Here is a 16,212-nt window from a genome sequence, read left to right on the forward strand (position 1 = left end):
CTTTAATGCAGAAAGGTATGCTAAAGAATTTAATCCATCAAAAATTGGAAACAATGTTACTTTGAGTATTTGATTTTGATTTATTATTGTCACCTACAGTGAAAAATATTTGTTTTGTCTGCAGTACAGGCAGATTACTGCATACAAAGTGCTTTAGGGTAACAGAACAGCGTGGGATACAATGTTACAGCTGCAGGGAAGGTACGCAAAGAGCAAGATCAATGTTTAAATTTACTGTTTGAGAGATCCATTCAAAGCCTAATTACAGAAGAAGCTGTTCTTGAATCTGCTGCTATGTGTGCTTAAGCTTTTACGTCTTCTGCCAGCCTAGACACATTATTGAGCAGGGTTTTCCTTTCTACACGTGACAAACCATTCGAGTCAGAAGTTATCTACATCTGATATTTTAAGTGATATTCTGCCAGCCTTGTCTCAGTTGACAGGTTGACAGTTCTGTTATGTACTTTCGATCACTAAGATTGATTAATCTCTGTTCTGAAGAAACAAATTAATATCCACTTGGAAAGATATGGGTTAATTATGGATAGTCAGCATGACTTTGCCTGAGGTAGGTCACGCCCAACAAATTTGAGAATTTTTTGAAAATGTGCTCAAGTGTGTGAATGAGGGAAGTTCAGTTGATGTTTGTTTTTGGATTTTAACAAGCTTTTGACAAGGCCTACACCTGAAACTAAGCCATCTATGGTGACCTATGATTCTTCTGTAGAAGGCACAGTGGCTCAGCGGTTAGCACTGCTGCCTCACAGCACCTCGGACCCAGCTTTAATTCCAGTCTCTGGAATGGGTCTGGGTGGGTTACTCTTTGGAGGGTAGGTGTGGACTTGTTGGGCCAAAGGACCTGTTTCCATACTGTAGGGAATGTAATCTAATCTAATACACACAAAATAGAAAGAAATTTGGTTAGACAGATTAGAAACTTGGTGTATTAATAGGACAGAAAGGAGTGTGGTAAAAGGCTGTTTGAGTGACTGGAGGCCAGTGTTCAACAGTGTACCACAAGGATCAGTACTGAGACCCTTTATTGTTTGTTATAAACACCCGAGATAGAGATGAAATGGGGGTGGAGAGTGAATATTAAGCAAGTTTGCAGACAACAAGACCAATAGAGTGCTTAATAGTGAAGATGAAGGTTGTGGGTTACAGTAGATATGGATGGGTAGGTCAGATGGGCGGAGCAATAGCAGATGGTGTTTAACTCTAAGTGTGTAGAGATGTACTTTGGAGGAAGAAGAATAAGATGAGGGAGTATCTAATGAATGGCAGGATACTGGGTAGCTTAGAGGAACAGAGGGATCTTGATCTAATTATTCATAGATCCTGGAAGCCAGCAGAGAATGTGAATAGGATAATTAAGGTATAAGGGACACTTGTTTTCATCAGTCATGGTATAGTCTATAAGAACCCCAAGGAGGTAATGGTGGAGTTGGACAGAGTATTGGTCAGGCCACAACTGGAGTACTGAGCAGTTTTGGTTACCTCAGTACAGGAAGGATATGATTGCACTGAAGGGGTACAGAGGAGGTTCACTAAGATGTTGTCTGAGACAGAGAAATTGAGCTATAAGGAGAGACTGGTAGGCTTAGATTGTTTCTTTACAGCCTGAGGGGGACCTGATTGAGATGTACAAGATTGAGGAGTATTGACAGGGTGAATAGAGAGCAGCTGTTCCTCTTGGTTGAGGGGTCAATTGGGAGGCATACCTTTAGGGTAAAGGATAGGAGATTGAGGGGATGAGAAGGAATTTTTTCACTCAGCAGATAGTGGGAATCTGGAATGCACTGTCTGGGAAGGTAATGGAGGCCAGAAACCTTGTAAACTTTCGTAATAGTTACAGTGATAGTTGTGTTGGTGCAGAGTCAATGGGCTGAAGGGCCTTTTCTGAATTTTCTGAATCTAGAATTTTTGTATCTTTGCCAGCAGAGATTGTGACAATCATCCAATTAGTCTGCCTAGGCTTCACACCTAGATCCCAGCCATGAAGTAATGATTGAACTGTCTGTCAATGATGTAGCTGTGTGTGTGTCTGTTAATCTAAAACCAGCTTCAAGTATTAATGCCAAATGAAGTTCTGTTATCTGAATCATAAATTAAAAGTTTGGTGATCAAATGTGCGTTCAGATGATGTTTGGGTAGTTTTACATTTCCCTCTTTACTGGATCGATCTCAGCTCAATGACTGCTGCTAATTATCCTCCAACCTCCCAGTTTCACTATTACAGTTTCCCACTTGTACAGATTTTAATTCCATCCGTATGAAACCTTCAACACAGTGTTGCTATACCCCTCCAGTGCGCAACTAGTGGGTGTACCTTCTGTGCATGTCACCTGCCTCAGCCTTACTAGTACATCTAGAACTTTCTACAACAGTCAGTCCATTGATCTGAAAAGCATTTCTTTCTTTATGAAAATTTTCAAACCAAGATATGTTTGAAATGGAGAAGGGAAAGTATGGAAATTAAGCAAGTGTATTTATGGTGCTGCAAATACAATAGAACCTTGATTACCTGAACGAGACAGGCGGGGGTGTATTTTGTTCAGATAATTGATTGTTCGGATAATGAGAAACTAGCAGTAACTCGAGCTGGTTATCGAACATTTCTCGGTTATCTGGCAATGCACGCCATAATGCCATTTAACCGATGACTGAATGCTGAGATGCCTAATGCCATTTTTACGGACCTTAAGATCTTGGTTGGATAATCCAAAGTTCGGATAATTGATGTTCAGTTAATTGGGGTTCCACTGTATATTGGATTTCTTAATTAATTCAATTGCTTTCAGTTTAAAGCCAATCCAGCAATGTACTACTAGTTTCAGAAAAACTGTAGGCATACTTATGACGCATATTGATTTTCTGTGGGCAGATTTTATACAATTTGTGATGTAATAGATAAAACAAAGGGGATTTTATTTGGGAGTCTGGCTTGGAGGCCTTCGAAGTGTATGGGATTAAGCACTAAGCACAATACAATACAGTTTAATACAACACAGGAACAGGTTCTTTGGCCCACCACATCTGTGGTGATTCTATTCAGATCTGCTACTTATTGTCCATACACAATTTCTATCCCTCTGCCTTCTGTTCATGTCTGTCAAGACATATCTTAAATGTTTGCTAATGTGCTTGCTTCCGTCACTTCATGTTTGCTAATGTGCTTGCTCCAGACACAATGACCCTCTGGGTTAAAAACAATTTCCTTGCACTTCACCCCTAAACATCCCCCCCCCCCCTCTCCCCTTACCTTGAGCTTGTGCCCTCTCGTAGTTCACTTTTCCACTCCAGGTGGTGGTGGAGGGAGGGGGTGGGAGCCTCTGACTAAAACCGTCCAGACCAGGCAACTTCCTGGCAAATCTTTTGTGCACCCTGTCTGAAGTATCTGCATTTTTCTGGTCGTCTGGTTACCAGAACTCCATGCAATGTTGCAAATGTGGCCTAACTACAAATTTGTGCAGTTGTAACATAACTCACCAATGTTCATACTTGATACTTCAGGCAGTGAAGGTAAGTGTATTGTATGGCGCCTTGACCTCTTTATCCATCTGTGTGGCCTCTTTCCGGGATGTGCAGAGTAACTCTAGATCAACAGTTTGTGTGCAAAGTATTAACTGTATCTCAACCAATCGTACCAGGTTCCCACAGATGATATTTGCATTCAGGGACCACTAAAGTTTGATAGGAGGATTAAACTGGATCCACTCTGAATGCACAATGTCAGATGTGACACCTTGGAACTGAATACTATGACGCATCATGTTTCTATTGAGGAAGTCTCAAGACTGAATAAAACATCTGAGAGATGAGCGCAAACATTGCTGGAGAAACTCGGCAGCTCTGGCAGCATCTGATATTTTTTTTAAAAGTTTGCATTCCATGGTCCCATTTCAAAACCATTTGTTACTGTTTGTTTCAGATCTCCAGAATCCACAGTTCTTTGTTTTAGTGAAGCTTTCAAGAAATTAATTTTGGGAAAGTGTACCCTTAAGTTTCTAGCCTCGAGTGTCCCAGGTGATAGTGAACCCACACAATGTTTTAGAGTAGTTTTCAAGATGGCGATCACTTTCTTGATGGGCAAGAAGAATGAATTCCCATTTTCCTGGGAAACGAACCAATAAAATGGGCAGTTAGAAGGAGCTTAGCTGCTACAACCTGGATGCTGGTAGAAACTATAGATTTAGGGGTGTATTGCTCCAATATTCTAGAAGAAATCCAGTTCAAGGGGAAAAAGAAAAGTTTGCCCAGGGAATGCTGCATGGGGAACCATTCTCTTTTGGACAATATTCATTCAACAAAGCATGTTCCTGAGCAAAGGTTGAGGGTTAACATTGCTATCATAAAGGAACTTTTAGAAAGAAAATACCTTTCCAGAGTAATGGGGGTGAGCACAAGCCACCGGTTATCAGGTTGTTTCTTGAGAAAAGATGCTTGCTACAATAAATTATTGGAGATTCTCAGAGACATCCGATGGTATGAGGGGTTGTGATGACATGAAAAATCCACTTTTGAAGGTTTTATGGTTAAACGTGTTCTACTTTTCTTTAACAAAATGATCATGGAAGGTTGATGGTATAATGTGGTCCAAAAATAATTGTTACTGTGATGAGGTTGACACAGAATATGGGAAAAATTGGTTTAAGTCAAAAATTGTTTGCATATCTTAAAATTGGACTTAAAGAAAAGAGGGTAATCTGTTAAATACAGCAAGTTAAGTACATGGGGAACCAGTTTCTGGTGTGTGGAAGGAGCAATTAAATTCTAGCCACAAAGAGGCGTCTTGTTTGCATTTTCACCAGTTGGCTTGGATCCATGTTGACATGGTCCCTTCATGTTGACATGGTCCCTCTTTAAGATTTCTCATGACAACAGATTCATTTTTAAACCACTGAGATACCTGTGAATAATTCTCACAAATGATGTCAATTTCTACCAGTGACATTAGTGATGAAGTTTGCAAAGTCATGATGCTCAGCCAACTGCGGCTTTAGTTCCGATGTAAAGAGTGCTTCTCGTAGAAATGAACTATGTAGATGAAGGTTGTCTCCTGTGGTGGGAGAAAGTGAGGACTGCAGATGTTTCCTGTGGTGTTTGAGTCATTGTTTCAATAAAGTTCAGATTGTTAAAGGAGCCACAGGAGCCTATATGAAAACAGGAGCAAGAAGCTGTTTTGAAAGATATTAATGAGTTGTTGAAATGCTGTTATGTGCCTCGGAATGAGAAATGGTCCAATCTCTTCACAGCCTTTGTTCCATGACCAACAATATAACTGTTGTCCAAGAGGAAATATCCACCTTTACATTCTTGTACATTTTAATCAAGTCACCGCTTCCTCTAAATACTTCCATCTCAAAACTCCACATGAAGACATTCCCACAGTTGTAATAAGGCAAATTACTGCAGATGCTGGAATCTGAAACCAAAAGAGAATGCTGGAAAATCTCAGCAGGTCTGGCAGTATCTGTAAGAGAAAAAGCTGTCGTTTCGAGTCTAACTGACCCTTTGTCAAAGCTAAAAAAAAGAAATAGGTATTTATACTAGGCTGAGAGAAGGTGAGTCATGGCTCCAGAAGCAAAGGTAGCAATAAAGAGGTGATAATAACAGTGCATAGAGAGACTATAGGGAGATTAAGAGCTGTGAATGACCAAGGCTGAAGCCAGTGCTATGTGACAAAATATGGGGGGATGGGTGAAGCAGAGGCAAAATGGAAAACAGGGGAGAAGGATAGCAAAGGGGGAAGAGGAGAGGAAAAAAAGTGATGTGAGTGAGTGGGGAGTGAGAGAAAGAGACCATCAAGAAATAAGAGGTACAGAACAGTGAAAAATATACACAGGAAAAAACAGAAATAAAATTACAGAGCAGCATGAAAAGAGGTGTCAAGATTGGATAATCATTTGAAGTTGTTGAATTGCACTGGCTTCAGCCTTGGTCATTCACAGCTCCTAAACACCCTATAATCTCTCTATGCACAGTTATTATCACCTCTTTATTGCTACCTTTGCTTCTGGAGCCATGACTCTCCTTCTCTCAGCCTGGTATAAATACCTCCCTATTTCTCCCCTTTTTTTTAGCTTTGACAAAGGGTCAGTTAGACTTGAAACATCAGCTCTTTCCTCTCCTTACAGATGCTGCCAGACCGGCTGAGATTTTCCAGCATTTTCTCTTTTGGTTTCAGATTCCAGCATCTGCAGTAATTTGCCTTATTACAACTGTGGGAATGTCTTCATGTGGAGTTTTGAGATGGAAGTATTTAGAGGAAGCGGTGACTTGATTAAAATGTACAAGAATGTAAAGGTGGATATTTCCTCTTGGACAACCTCAAATAGGGATCTCTATAGAAATAAGGGGTTGTTCATTTAAAACCGAATGAGGGAAATTTCTGAAAGGGTTGTGAATCTTTAGACCTTTGTTTTAATTATTCTTGGGATGTGGGTGCTGCTTGCTAGGTCAGCACTTGTTGCCCAGAGGGCACACATTGTTGTAGGTTTGGAGTCACATAGGCTAGGCCAGGTAGGGACAGCAGTTTATTTCCCAAAAAGGCATTAGTGAACCAGATGGGTTTTTTCTGAAAATTGACAATGGTTATTTATTGCAGATTTTTACTGAATTCAAATTCCATCATATACTGTGGTGGGATTTGGACCCTGGTCCCCAGAACAATCCCTCTCGGTCTCTGGATTAATGATCTCGTGACAAGATCACTAGGCCTCCCAATGCATTCCCGAAACTCCCTTTCTGAAAGATAGAGCCTTTGAATATTTTTAAGGCAGTGCTAAAGATTCTTCTCAAGAGGCTGAAAGGTTATCGGGGGTAGGTGGGAATATAGACTTGAGCTTAAAGTCAGATCAGCCACATCTGTGCCTCTAGTTCAGCAGAAGTGACAGCATTTGAAACAGGATATTTTGGTCACTCTCATCCAGCCCATGCAGTCAATGTAACAACTGTCCTGCGCAGGTCCCATGCTGTCATTTGGGGCTGTCTTTTGTTGAGTGTGTTGAAGGCTTTGTACCCTGACTGGCTCTCCTGTGATCAACTGACAATAACTTGAAGGTCTTGTTGAAATTGTTTGGTTTTCTGCCATTGCGTCTTGAGTTTTGCCACTCATCTATTGCTATTTCTGTTTTTCTTCATTACTGAAAGAATAGTTTGTGTGGTGACATTAATCTTTGTACCAGGCTGTGTTCCTTGCATTCTGTTGCTATGTTTCTCCACTCAAATTGCCTTGTACACGTCTATGTGGGACTTCATTCATTTTTTTTTTATTTCACTGCTACCCCTGCTTTCCCATTTGACTAGGGCTAATGTAGACGTAATGTACAATGCTCACTTTTCCAAATCTTTCTTCAGTTGAATTCTTCCCTCCAGAACTGTTGTTGGTATTGCAAGTTTGGGAATGGTGTAACCACTTTCAGGCCTTCTATAAGCTCATTGGTAGTTGTTGATGTCTGCTGGCCCATCTTCCATGAATCGGAGTTGGCAGTGACAAGATAGTCAGTTCCAGCAAGAATAAAGAGATCTACTTCCACACGAACCCATGTTCTGTCTGGAATATTCTGTAACATCAGTGGCTCTCCAGAGCTTGGTAGCCATTACTGGCTGACATGCTCCTCTTTTGGCCTGTCGAGTCATTCTCTTGCTTTCCTCAGACATGATTCAATTCCTTGGCAGCTTGCATCTCTAGATATATTTTCTTCTGACCACAAGTATTGTCCTCCTGTCCTTAAACTTCTGAGTTATCCTTTTGTCACTACTGTTTGCAACATTTGCAAAGTTGCATATTGTTAGGTAGTTCCCTTGATTTAAGCAAAGCCCTTTCTGGTCAATCCAGTGTAGGCTGGGGTAATGACTGAGAGTTTGAGTTGCTTCATGTCGAATCTGGAAGAGTTTGTATTATAGTGGTGTTCTCTATTTTCTTAGGGAACACTACAGTTGACAGCATTGTTTCATAGTAATAGAAGCAGGAATAGGCCATTTGGTCCATCGAGTCTGCTCCACCATTCATTAAGACCATGGCTGATCCATCTATTGTCTCCGCTCCTCCTACCTTCATTCTCCCCATAACCCTTAATTACCCAACAGCAAATACCCATCCAACTCTGTCTTGAATATATTTAATGAAGTTGCCTCTTCTGCTTCCTTGGGCTGAGAATTCCATAGATTCCCTACTCTCTGCAAAAAGCTGTTCCTCTTCACCTGTCCTAAATCTGCTCCCCACTAATTTTGAGGCCATATCCCCTAGTTCTAGTCTCGCCACTAGCGGAAACAACTTGCCTGACTCTATCTTGACTTGCCCTTTCATAATTTTATATGCATCTATAAGATCCCCTCTAATATTTTCTAAATTCTAGTGAATACAGTCCCAAGCACCTCAACCTCTCCTCCGAGGGTAACCCCTTCATCTCAGGAATCCAACCTGGTGACCCTCCTCTGCACCCCCTCCAAAACCAGTTTATTCTTCCTCAAGTAAGCAGACCAGAACTGCATACAATACTCCAGGTGCAGCCTCACCAACACCTTGTACAATTGCAGCAGAACCTCCCTGCTCTTAAATTCAATCCCTCTAGTAATATTCTGTTTGCCTTCCTGATTATTTGTTGCACTGCACATCAAAAAAATTAATGTATGAGAGCTTTTCAGTCCCTCTGCACAACAGCATGATGCAACCTTTCACCATTTAAATAATACTCTGACCTATTATTTTAACTTCCAAATGGATAACCTCACATTTACCAACATTGCACTCCATCTGCCAGACCCTTGCCTACTCACTTAACCAATCTATATCTCTCTGCAGACCGTCCACATCATGTGCACAGTTTGCCTTTCCACTCAATTTAATGTTGTCAGCAAGCTCGGATACATAACACTCGGTATCCTCTTCCAAATCATTTGGAAACCTCGCAAACAGTTGCAGGCCCAGCACTGGCCCCTGCAGCACGCTGCTCAACACTGATCTCCAAGTAGAGAAACATCCATCTCTCCCAACTCTCTCCTTTCTATTGGTTAACCAGTCCTCTATCCATGCTAGTCCCTTCCCCACAACTCCATGCATTCTTTATCTAATGGATGAGTCTTTTATGTGGCACTTTATTGATGCTTTCTGGAAATCCAAGTATACAACATCCACCTGTTCCCCTTCATCCACTGCACTTCTTGCATACTCCAAAAACTCCAGTAAGTTTGTCAAACATGACCTTCCCTTCCTGAATCCATGCTGCGTTTGCCTGATGGAACCCTTTCCATCCAGATGTCTCACTATTTCTTTAATTTTTTTTTAGATTACTTTAATGTGGAAACAGGCCCTTCGGCCCAATAATTCCACACTAACCTTCCAAACGGCAACCCACTCAGACCCATTCCTCTACACTTGCCCCTTCACCTAACACTGTGGGCAATTTAGCGTGGCCAATTCACCTAACCTGCACATCTTTGTGACTGTGGGAGGAAACCGGAACAAACCCACACAGACACTGGTAGAATGTGCAAACTTCATACAGACAGTTGGCTGAGGCGGGAATTGAACCTGGGTCTCCTGCACTGAGGCAGCAGTGCTAACCACTGTGTCACCTAGCATTTAATTTAATGATAGCCCCCAGCATTTTCCTGACTACAGATGTTCAGCTAACTGGCCTATTGTTACTGCCTTTTGACCACACCCTTTTTTCAACAGCAGCGTGACATTCACTGTGTTCCAGTCCACCAGGACCTGCCTGGAGTCCAGTGAATTTTGGTAAATTATCACTAATGCACCTACTGTAATTCCTGCCATTTCTTTCAGCACCCTGGTATGCACTCCATCAGGACCAGGGGGCTTACCTACCTTTTAGACCCTCCCTGAAAGAGGCCACACACTTATTTAAGTGATAAAGGTGAAGGGCCTTTATTGGACAAGACATTGAGAACAAGAACCATGTAGCTTTAGAAGACTTTGCTTAGGCCACACTCCAGAGGATTGCATTCAATTCTGGTCGCCACAAGACAGGGAAGGTGTGGAGTGGGTGCAGAAGAGGTTTACCAGGATGCTGCCTGGATTAGAGGGTATGAGCTGTAAGGACAGGTTGGAAAATTAGGGTTGCTTTTTCTGGAGTTGGGGAGGCTGATGGGACTTGATAGAAGTCTAAAATTAAAGCAGAGTTGACGGTCAAAATGAGCATTATAAGGGAGTGCTTTGTGTTGTCCCATAATAATCTATGCTGAAGCTTCAACCAGTAACTATATTTATTAATAACTTTAAAAGTAAGAAGCATTTATCAATGTTCCAAACAAAAATAAAGTTGTTGGCAAAGCTCAGCAGATCTGTCAGTGTCTGAAGACGAATCAAAGTTAACTTTTCAGGTGTAGTGAGTCTTCCTCAGAACTGATGGTACCTTGGAAGGTGTTGAAATATATGCAGAAGATAGGGTTTTTGGTGGGGGCAGGGTGGTGGTGAGGAGTAAACATCAGTTTGAGAATTTCCACTTTGCAGGCTCTAGCTGCCTCCTCTTTACTATGCAATCCCTTTACACGTCCATCCTCCACCAGGATGGTCTCCAGGGCTGTCCGCTGCTTTCTGGAGCAAAGGTCACTCGCCAGCACTTCTGACCCCTCACCCAGTCTGGATGGGTTCATCCTCACCCTCAACAACATCGTTTAACTCCTCTCACACTCACTCCTGATCAAAGGGGTGGCCATGTGCCCCTGTGATGCCTGTCTTTTTGTGCTGTATGTGGCGCATTCCTTGTTCCAGTCCAATTCTGGCCACCACCCGCTACTCTTTCCCTGATGTATTGATGATTTTAATCGCTGCTACTTCCCCCTCCCGTCCAGAATTGGAAAAGTTCACAGATTTCGCTTCCAATTTCCACCCTGCCTTCACTTTCACCTGGTCTATTTCTGATTCCTCCCTGCCCGCCTTTAGCATCTGTTTCCCTTTTTGGGATTGCCTGGCCACTAAGATCCTCTAAACCCACTGACACTCTCAGCTACCTGGGCTGTACATCCTGGTTCATGTAACAACTCCATTTTTATTCTCCCAGTTCCTCCACCTAAGTCTCATATGTCCTGATAAGGCCATCTTCAACAAGGGAGGCTCCAAAATGTCTACCACCTTCCTCAACCAAAGTTTCCCCAGCATCGTTGTCGACAAGGCCCTTAGCCAGTTCTGAACTAACTCCTGCACTTCTGCCCTCACTCCCTCTCTACCTTTCCGCAATCACAATAGGGTTCCCCTTGTCCTTACCTACCATCCCACCAGCATCTGCATCCACAAGATCAGCCACCACTGATGCCACCACCAGACACACATTCCCCTTCCCTCCTTTGTCCACCTTCTGCAGGGGCTGTTCCCTCTGGGACACCCTGGTGTACTCTTCCTTCACTCCAAACATTTTCTATGTCCTAATGTTTGATTTTGTTTCCTCAGGAGCTATGGTTGCAACTGAAGCCTTCACAATCCCTCCCTTTTTGTTCTGTGATGTTTGACATTTGTTTGTGAGCAGGTTTCTCAAGGGTATCCCCAATCTGTTAGTGTCCACATAGTACCACCCCTTAGAGCACAAGGTAGGGGGAATTTCACTGAATGCTGGGGATAAGATGATAAAAAGAAAATCGGGTTGTCGAATTTGTCTTACCAGTAGTAATTCTAACTCATTTTATCAGGATTTAAACTGGATTTCTTTTTTGTTTTGAGAAGGGATGACCATTCCTTTCCTTTTCAAGATGGTTGTCAACTTTTCTGTTGGATTTCCACTTCTTTTGAAGTGAATTCCACCTGCAATATCTCCTCCTATGTCTTTACCATCTAAATATAGAGGTTTGCAGGGCAGGAGATGGCTACTCAACCCATCAAATCTGTGCTGGTTTATTGAAAGGGTAGTCATTACGTCATTACATCATTACATCCACATCTCTGCAACCTTCCAAGTTCCTAACTCTGAAGTACTTGTCCAATTCCTTTTTCTAAAAAAAAAATCAGCTTCCATCAACTCTTCAGGCAGTTCGTTCCAAATCCTAACAATCAAGTGAACAGTTTGGCAAAACTTTTAATGGGAAGACTGACAATTAATGTTTGTCAGTGACTGACTGTATTATTGTTCAATTGCTCGAGGGAAGAGTTTGACCATGTCCTATGATATAGGAAGAAAAACATTGTTCATTCCTGATTGTCCAGGAGGTGGCGGAGATGAGTGCCCACCTTAAACAATTGCATCCTTTGTGGTGTGGTTAGAACCACAACACTGTTAGGGAGAAGGATTTTGACCCATCAGTGAAGGAATGGTGATATATTTCCAAGTCAGAATAATGTGGGGGTTTGGAGGGGGAAACTTGCAGTTGGTATTCTTGTCTATCTGCTGCCCTTTGCACATCTATATTGTAGAGTTAGCAGGATTGGAAGGAGCTGGGTACTTTTGAAGGAGCTTCTGCAATTGCTACAGGACATCTTATAGATGGTGCACACCCCTTCCATTATGTTGGTGATGGAGGGTGTAAATGATTAAAGTATGATGGACTAATTCCCCCACTGTCCTGCATGTAGTACCATTCAAGCAGGCTGCTTTGTCCTGGATGGTATCAAGCTTCTGGAGTGTTGTTAGAGCTGCACCCATTCAGACATATATGGAGTATTCCATCTCACTCCTGACCTATCCTGTAGATGGTGGACAGGCTGGGGAGTCAGGAAATAAGATACTTGCCACAGTATTCTCGTCCTCTGAGCTGTTGTCCAGGAACACCTGAGGTCAGATGTTCACCTTTTCTGTTGCCAGGAGAATAGCTGTAACTTTTTCAACCTTTCCTCATGGCAGAAGTCCCTCATTCCTGGTCAATACCCCAGTAATTCCTAAACCTTTACATCTTCCCTGAAGTAATTTTCTTGTATTGTGCACCTGGGCTTAGCCAGTCATTTCTCAGGGTTTAACATGATCCAGCTTAAGCGCTGCCTATAAGGATGAATGCAGTTCCTCCCTGATTCCATGTGTTTCCAGTTTAAGCTGCTTCTGTGTCATTTTATTGATGGTTTCTGCTGGGTCAATGCTTGCTCTAATATCTTTATCAACTTTCTGTTACTTCATCATCTTTGGGTACCGCAGCTCAATGAGAAGCACTGCTGCCTCAGTGTCAGGAACTCTGATTCTATTCCAGCCCTGGGTGACTGTCTATCTGTATGGAGTTTGCACATTCTCCATATATCCTGTGTGGGTTTCCTCTGTGCACTGGTTTATTCCTACAGTTCCAAAGATAGTGTACATGGATTTTAGTAAGGCATTTGATAAGGTTCCCCATGGTAGGCTTATGCGGAAAGTCAGGAGGCATGGGATAGTGGGAAATTTGGCCAGTTGGATAGAGAACTGGCTAACCGGTCGAAGTCAGAGAGTGGTGGTAGATGGTAAATATTCAGCATGGAGCCCAGTTACAAGTGGAGTCCCGCAGGGATCAGTTCTGGGTCCTCTGCTGTTTGTAATTTTTATTAATGACTTAGATGAGGGAGTCAAAGGGTGGGTCAGTAAATTTGCAGACGATACGAAGATTGGTGGAGTTGTGGATAGTGAGGAGGGCTGTTGTCGGCTGCAAAGAGACTTAGATATGATGCAGAGCTGGGCTGAAGAGTGGCAGATGGAGTTCAACCCTGTCAAGTGTGAGGTTGTCCATTTTGGAAGGACAAATAAGAATGCGGAATACCGGGTTAACGGTAGGGATCTTGGGGTCTATGTTCATAGCTCTTTGAAAGTTGCCACTCAGGTGGATAGAGCTTGTAAGAAGGCCTATGGAGTATTATCGTTCATTAGCAGAGGGATTGAATTCAAGAGTCGTGAGGTGATGTTGCAGCTGTACAGGACCTTGGTTAGGCCACATTTGGAGTACTGTGTGCAGTTCTGGTCGCCTCACTTTAGGAAAGATGTGGAAGCTTTGGAGAGGGTGCAGAGGAGATTTACCAGGATGTTGCCTGGAATGGAGAATAGGTCATACGAGGATAGGTTGAGAGTTTTAGGCCTTTTCTCGTTGGAATGGCGAAGGATGAGGGGTGACTTGATAGAGCTTTATAAGATGATCAGGGGAATAGATAGAGTAGACAGTCAGAGACTTTTTCCCCGGGTACAACAGTGTGTTACAAGGGGACATAAATTTAAGGTGAAGGGTGGAAGGTATAGGGGGATGTCAGGGGTAGGTTCTTTACCCAGAGAGTGGTGGGGGCATGGAATGTGCTGCCTGTGGGAGTGGCAGAGTCAGAATCATTGGTGACCTTTAAGAGGCAATTGGATAGGTACATGAATGGGTGTTTTAAGCTAGGACAAATGTTCGGCACAACATCGTGGGCCGAAGGGCCTGTTCTGTGCTGTATTGTTCTGTATGTAGGTTAGGTGGATTAGCTATGGGAAAATTACCGATTATTGTCTAGGGATGTGCAGGCTAGGTGGATTAACAATGCAGAGTTATGGGAATAGTGTGGGAGGAGGGGTCTAGATGGGATGCTCTTCAGGATGTCAGTGTGGACTCAATGGACTGCTGATACACTGTAGGGATTCTGATTCTATCTAGACTTTAGATTCCTCTTCTTTCTTGCCCCCCACCCCAAATACTGGTTAAGGCAATTATCTATGATATTTCTGTAGTCCGATTTGTAAGTTTAATTTTAAAATGACTGCAATAGATTCCACAATTCTCTAAAATATTTGTTTTAGGTTTGATGTGTTTTCCATATATTTAATGGAAGCAGGTTTATACTATTTCTAGTTTAACTCCAGCTAGAATGCTCAGCACTCGGAATGGAAATGGTTCCATGTGAGCAGCAATTCACACTTCACCTTGAGTATAATTAACAAAAAAGGTCCAACTGTAATTTGAAGCAATCGCATTAAACTGACCAGTGTGTTATGGACCAGGCCAAACCCTACCAAATCATTTCAAGAAAGTAGCCTGGATCCTAACGTTGCTAGTTGTTTTAAGCAGGTGTAGAGTGGATATTCCAGGAGAGATGCAGCTGGCCCAACCACTCAGTTTAAACAAAACAGAATTTATTTACAAGATAACTGAATGAAACAGAAGAGAATACCAAATAACTTATCCTATCTGAAAACCCAACAGATCATTCCCCACTTAATTATGCTGTTCCAAATACTTGCAACAATCCCCACAGAACACCTCTTGGCACAAAAGATAAAATCAAACACAGGGTCTTGCAGGAGAGAAGTCAAAGGACAAGTCCAGACCCACTGCTTTAGGTCCAGCAGCATTTTCCACACTCCTGCTAAAAAAACAAACAAGAGAAAAAGCCAAGCTGGGAGAACTGGCCAATTCCCTTTCATTGTATGGGTTCTTTTGACTTGAAAGCCTTCAGCCTGAGGCAGTATGTGTTAGCTATTATCAAATTGGTGGCAAAACCCTTCAACCTCCAGACTTTTCAGAGCCTGTCATTTACAACCTCCCTGGACAAAAAAAGCCAAGGACAGCATAACCTTGTTAAAGGAGCAGCTTTGACTTAGTGAACCTTAATATTCACTTGTCCCTTTGTAGGTGCAAACTTCATAAATACCTTGCAAGAAGGCCTTTGTTGCTAATTAATTTTCTGTAGAGTTGACCATTGAAATTGGACTTGTGGATAGCTCTTGGACAATTTTACTATTGATCAAAATCAAACAGGCTGTTTTATTGCACATTGATAATAGCGTTATAGAACTCTTGACGTCATTCCATGTTTTATTAAGTTGTATTAAACGCACTCTGCTTTTAACGAGCTATGAATCAACAACATTAATGTAACTTAATTAATTTAGGTAGTGCTGAGTCTCGATCAGCTTTCAATTCTTGTTATGAAGTTACAATATTTCTCCATAGCCCAAACTGATTGGGATGCTTCTTGTTTAATTGCCTAAGGATTTAAAACCAAGCCTGTGCTTTTGTTTCAGGTTGTCCGTTCCCTTGGAGTGGTGATATACAAGGCCCTGGATTGGAGCCTGAGTGAGGATGAAGAACGTGTTCTCAGTCTCCCTTTGGAGCAGTTGATACAGCAAATGGTGCTGAGAACAGACAATCAGCCTCCAGGCACTATCAAGGCAATACTTAGGGTAACTTGCTACATGAACAGTGTTGTAGTGGATCTGTTTGGAATTATTGCCTTCACTGAAATACTTGGGCCAAACTTTGGAGGAAGGGAAAGGTTCCAAACATCTGGAATTAATGTAATGACAGCAATGCATTTTGATTTTGTCCAATTTAATCTCCTGT

The 16,212-nt window shown here is 42.2% G+C and overlaps 1 protein-coding gene across 1 annotated transcript in view; it reads left to right on the top strand.

Annotated features, from left to right (window-relative positions):
* The window catches only part of LOC140462783 (piezo-type mechanosensitive ion channel component 2-like), a 423,249-nt gene that overhangs the window by 6,448 nt on the left and 400,589 nt on the right, over positions 1–16,212 (top strand). The window contains exon 3 of the mRNA XM_072556051.1: positions 15,894–16,052. Coding sequence (XP_072412152.1) covers positions 15,894–16,052 — 159 coding nt within the window. The remainder of the gene's footprint in view (positions 1–15,893; positions 16,053–16,212) is intronic.

This window comes from Chiloscyllium punctatum, chromosome 37 (genome assembly GCF_047496795.1).
Source record: "Chiloscyllium punctatum isolate Juve2018m chromosome 37, sChiPun1.3, whole genome shotgun sequence".
NCBI classification, from domain to species: domain Eukaryota; kingdom Metazoa; phylum Chordata; class Chondrichthyes; order Orectolobiformes; family Hemiscylliidae; genus Chiloscyllium; species Chiloscyllium punctatum.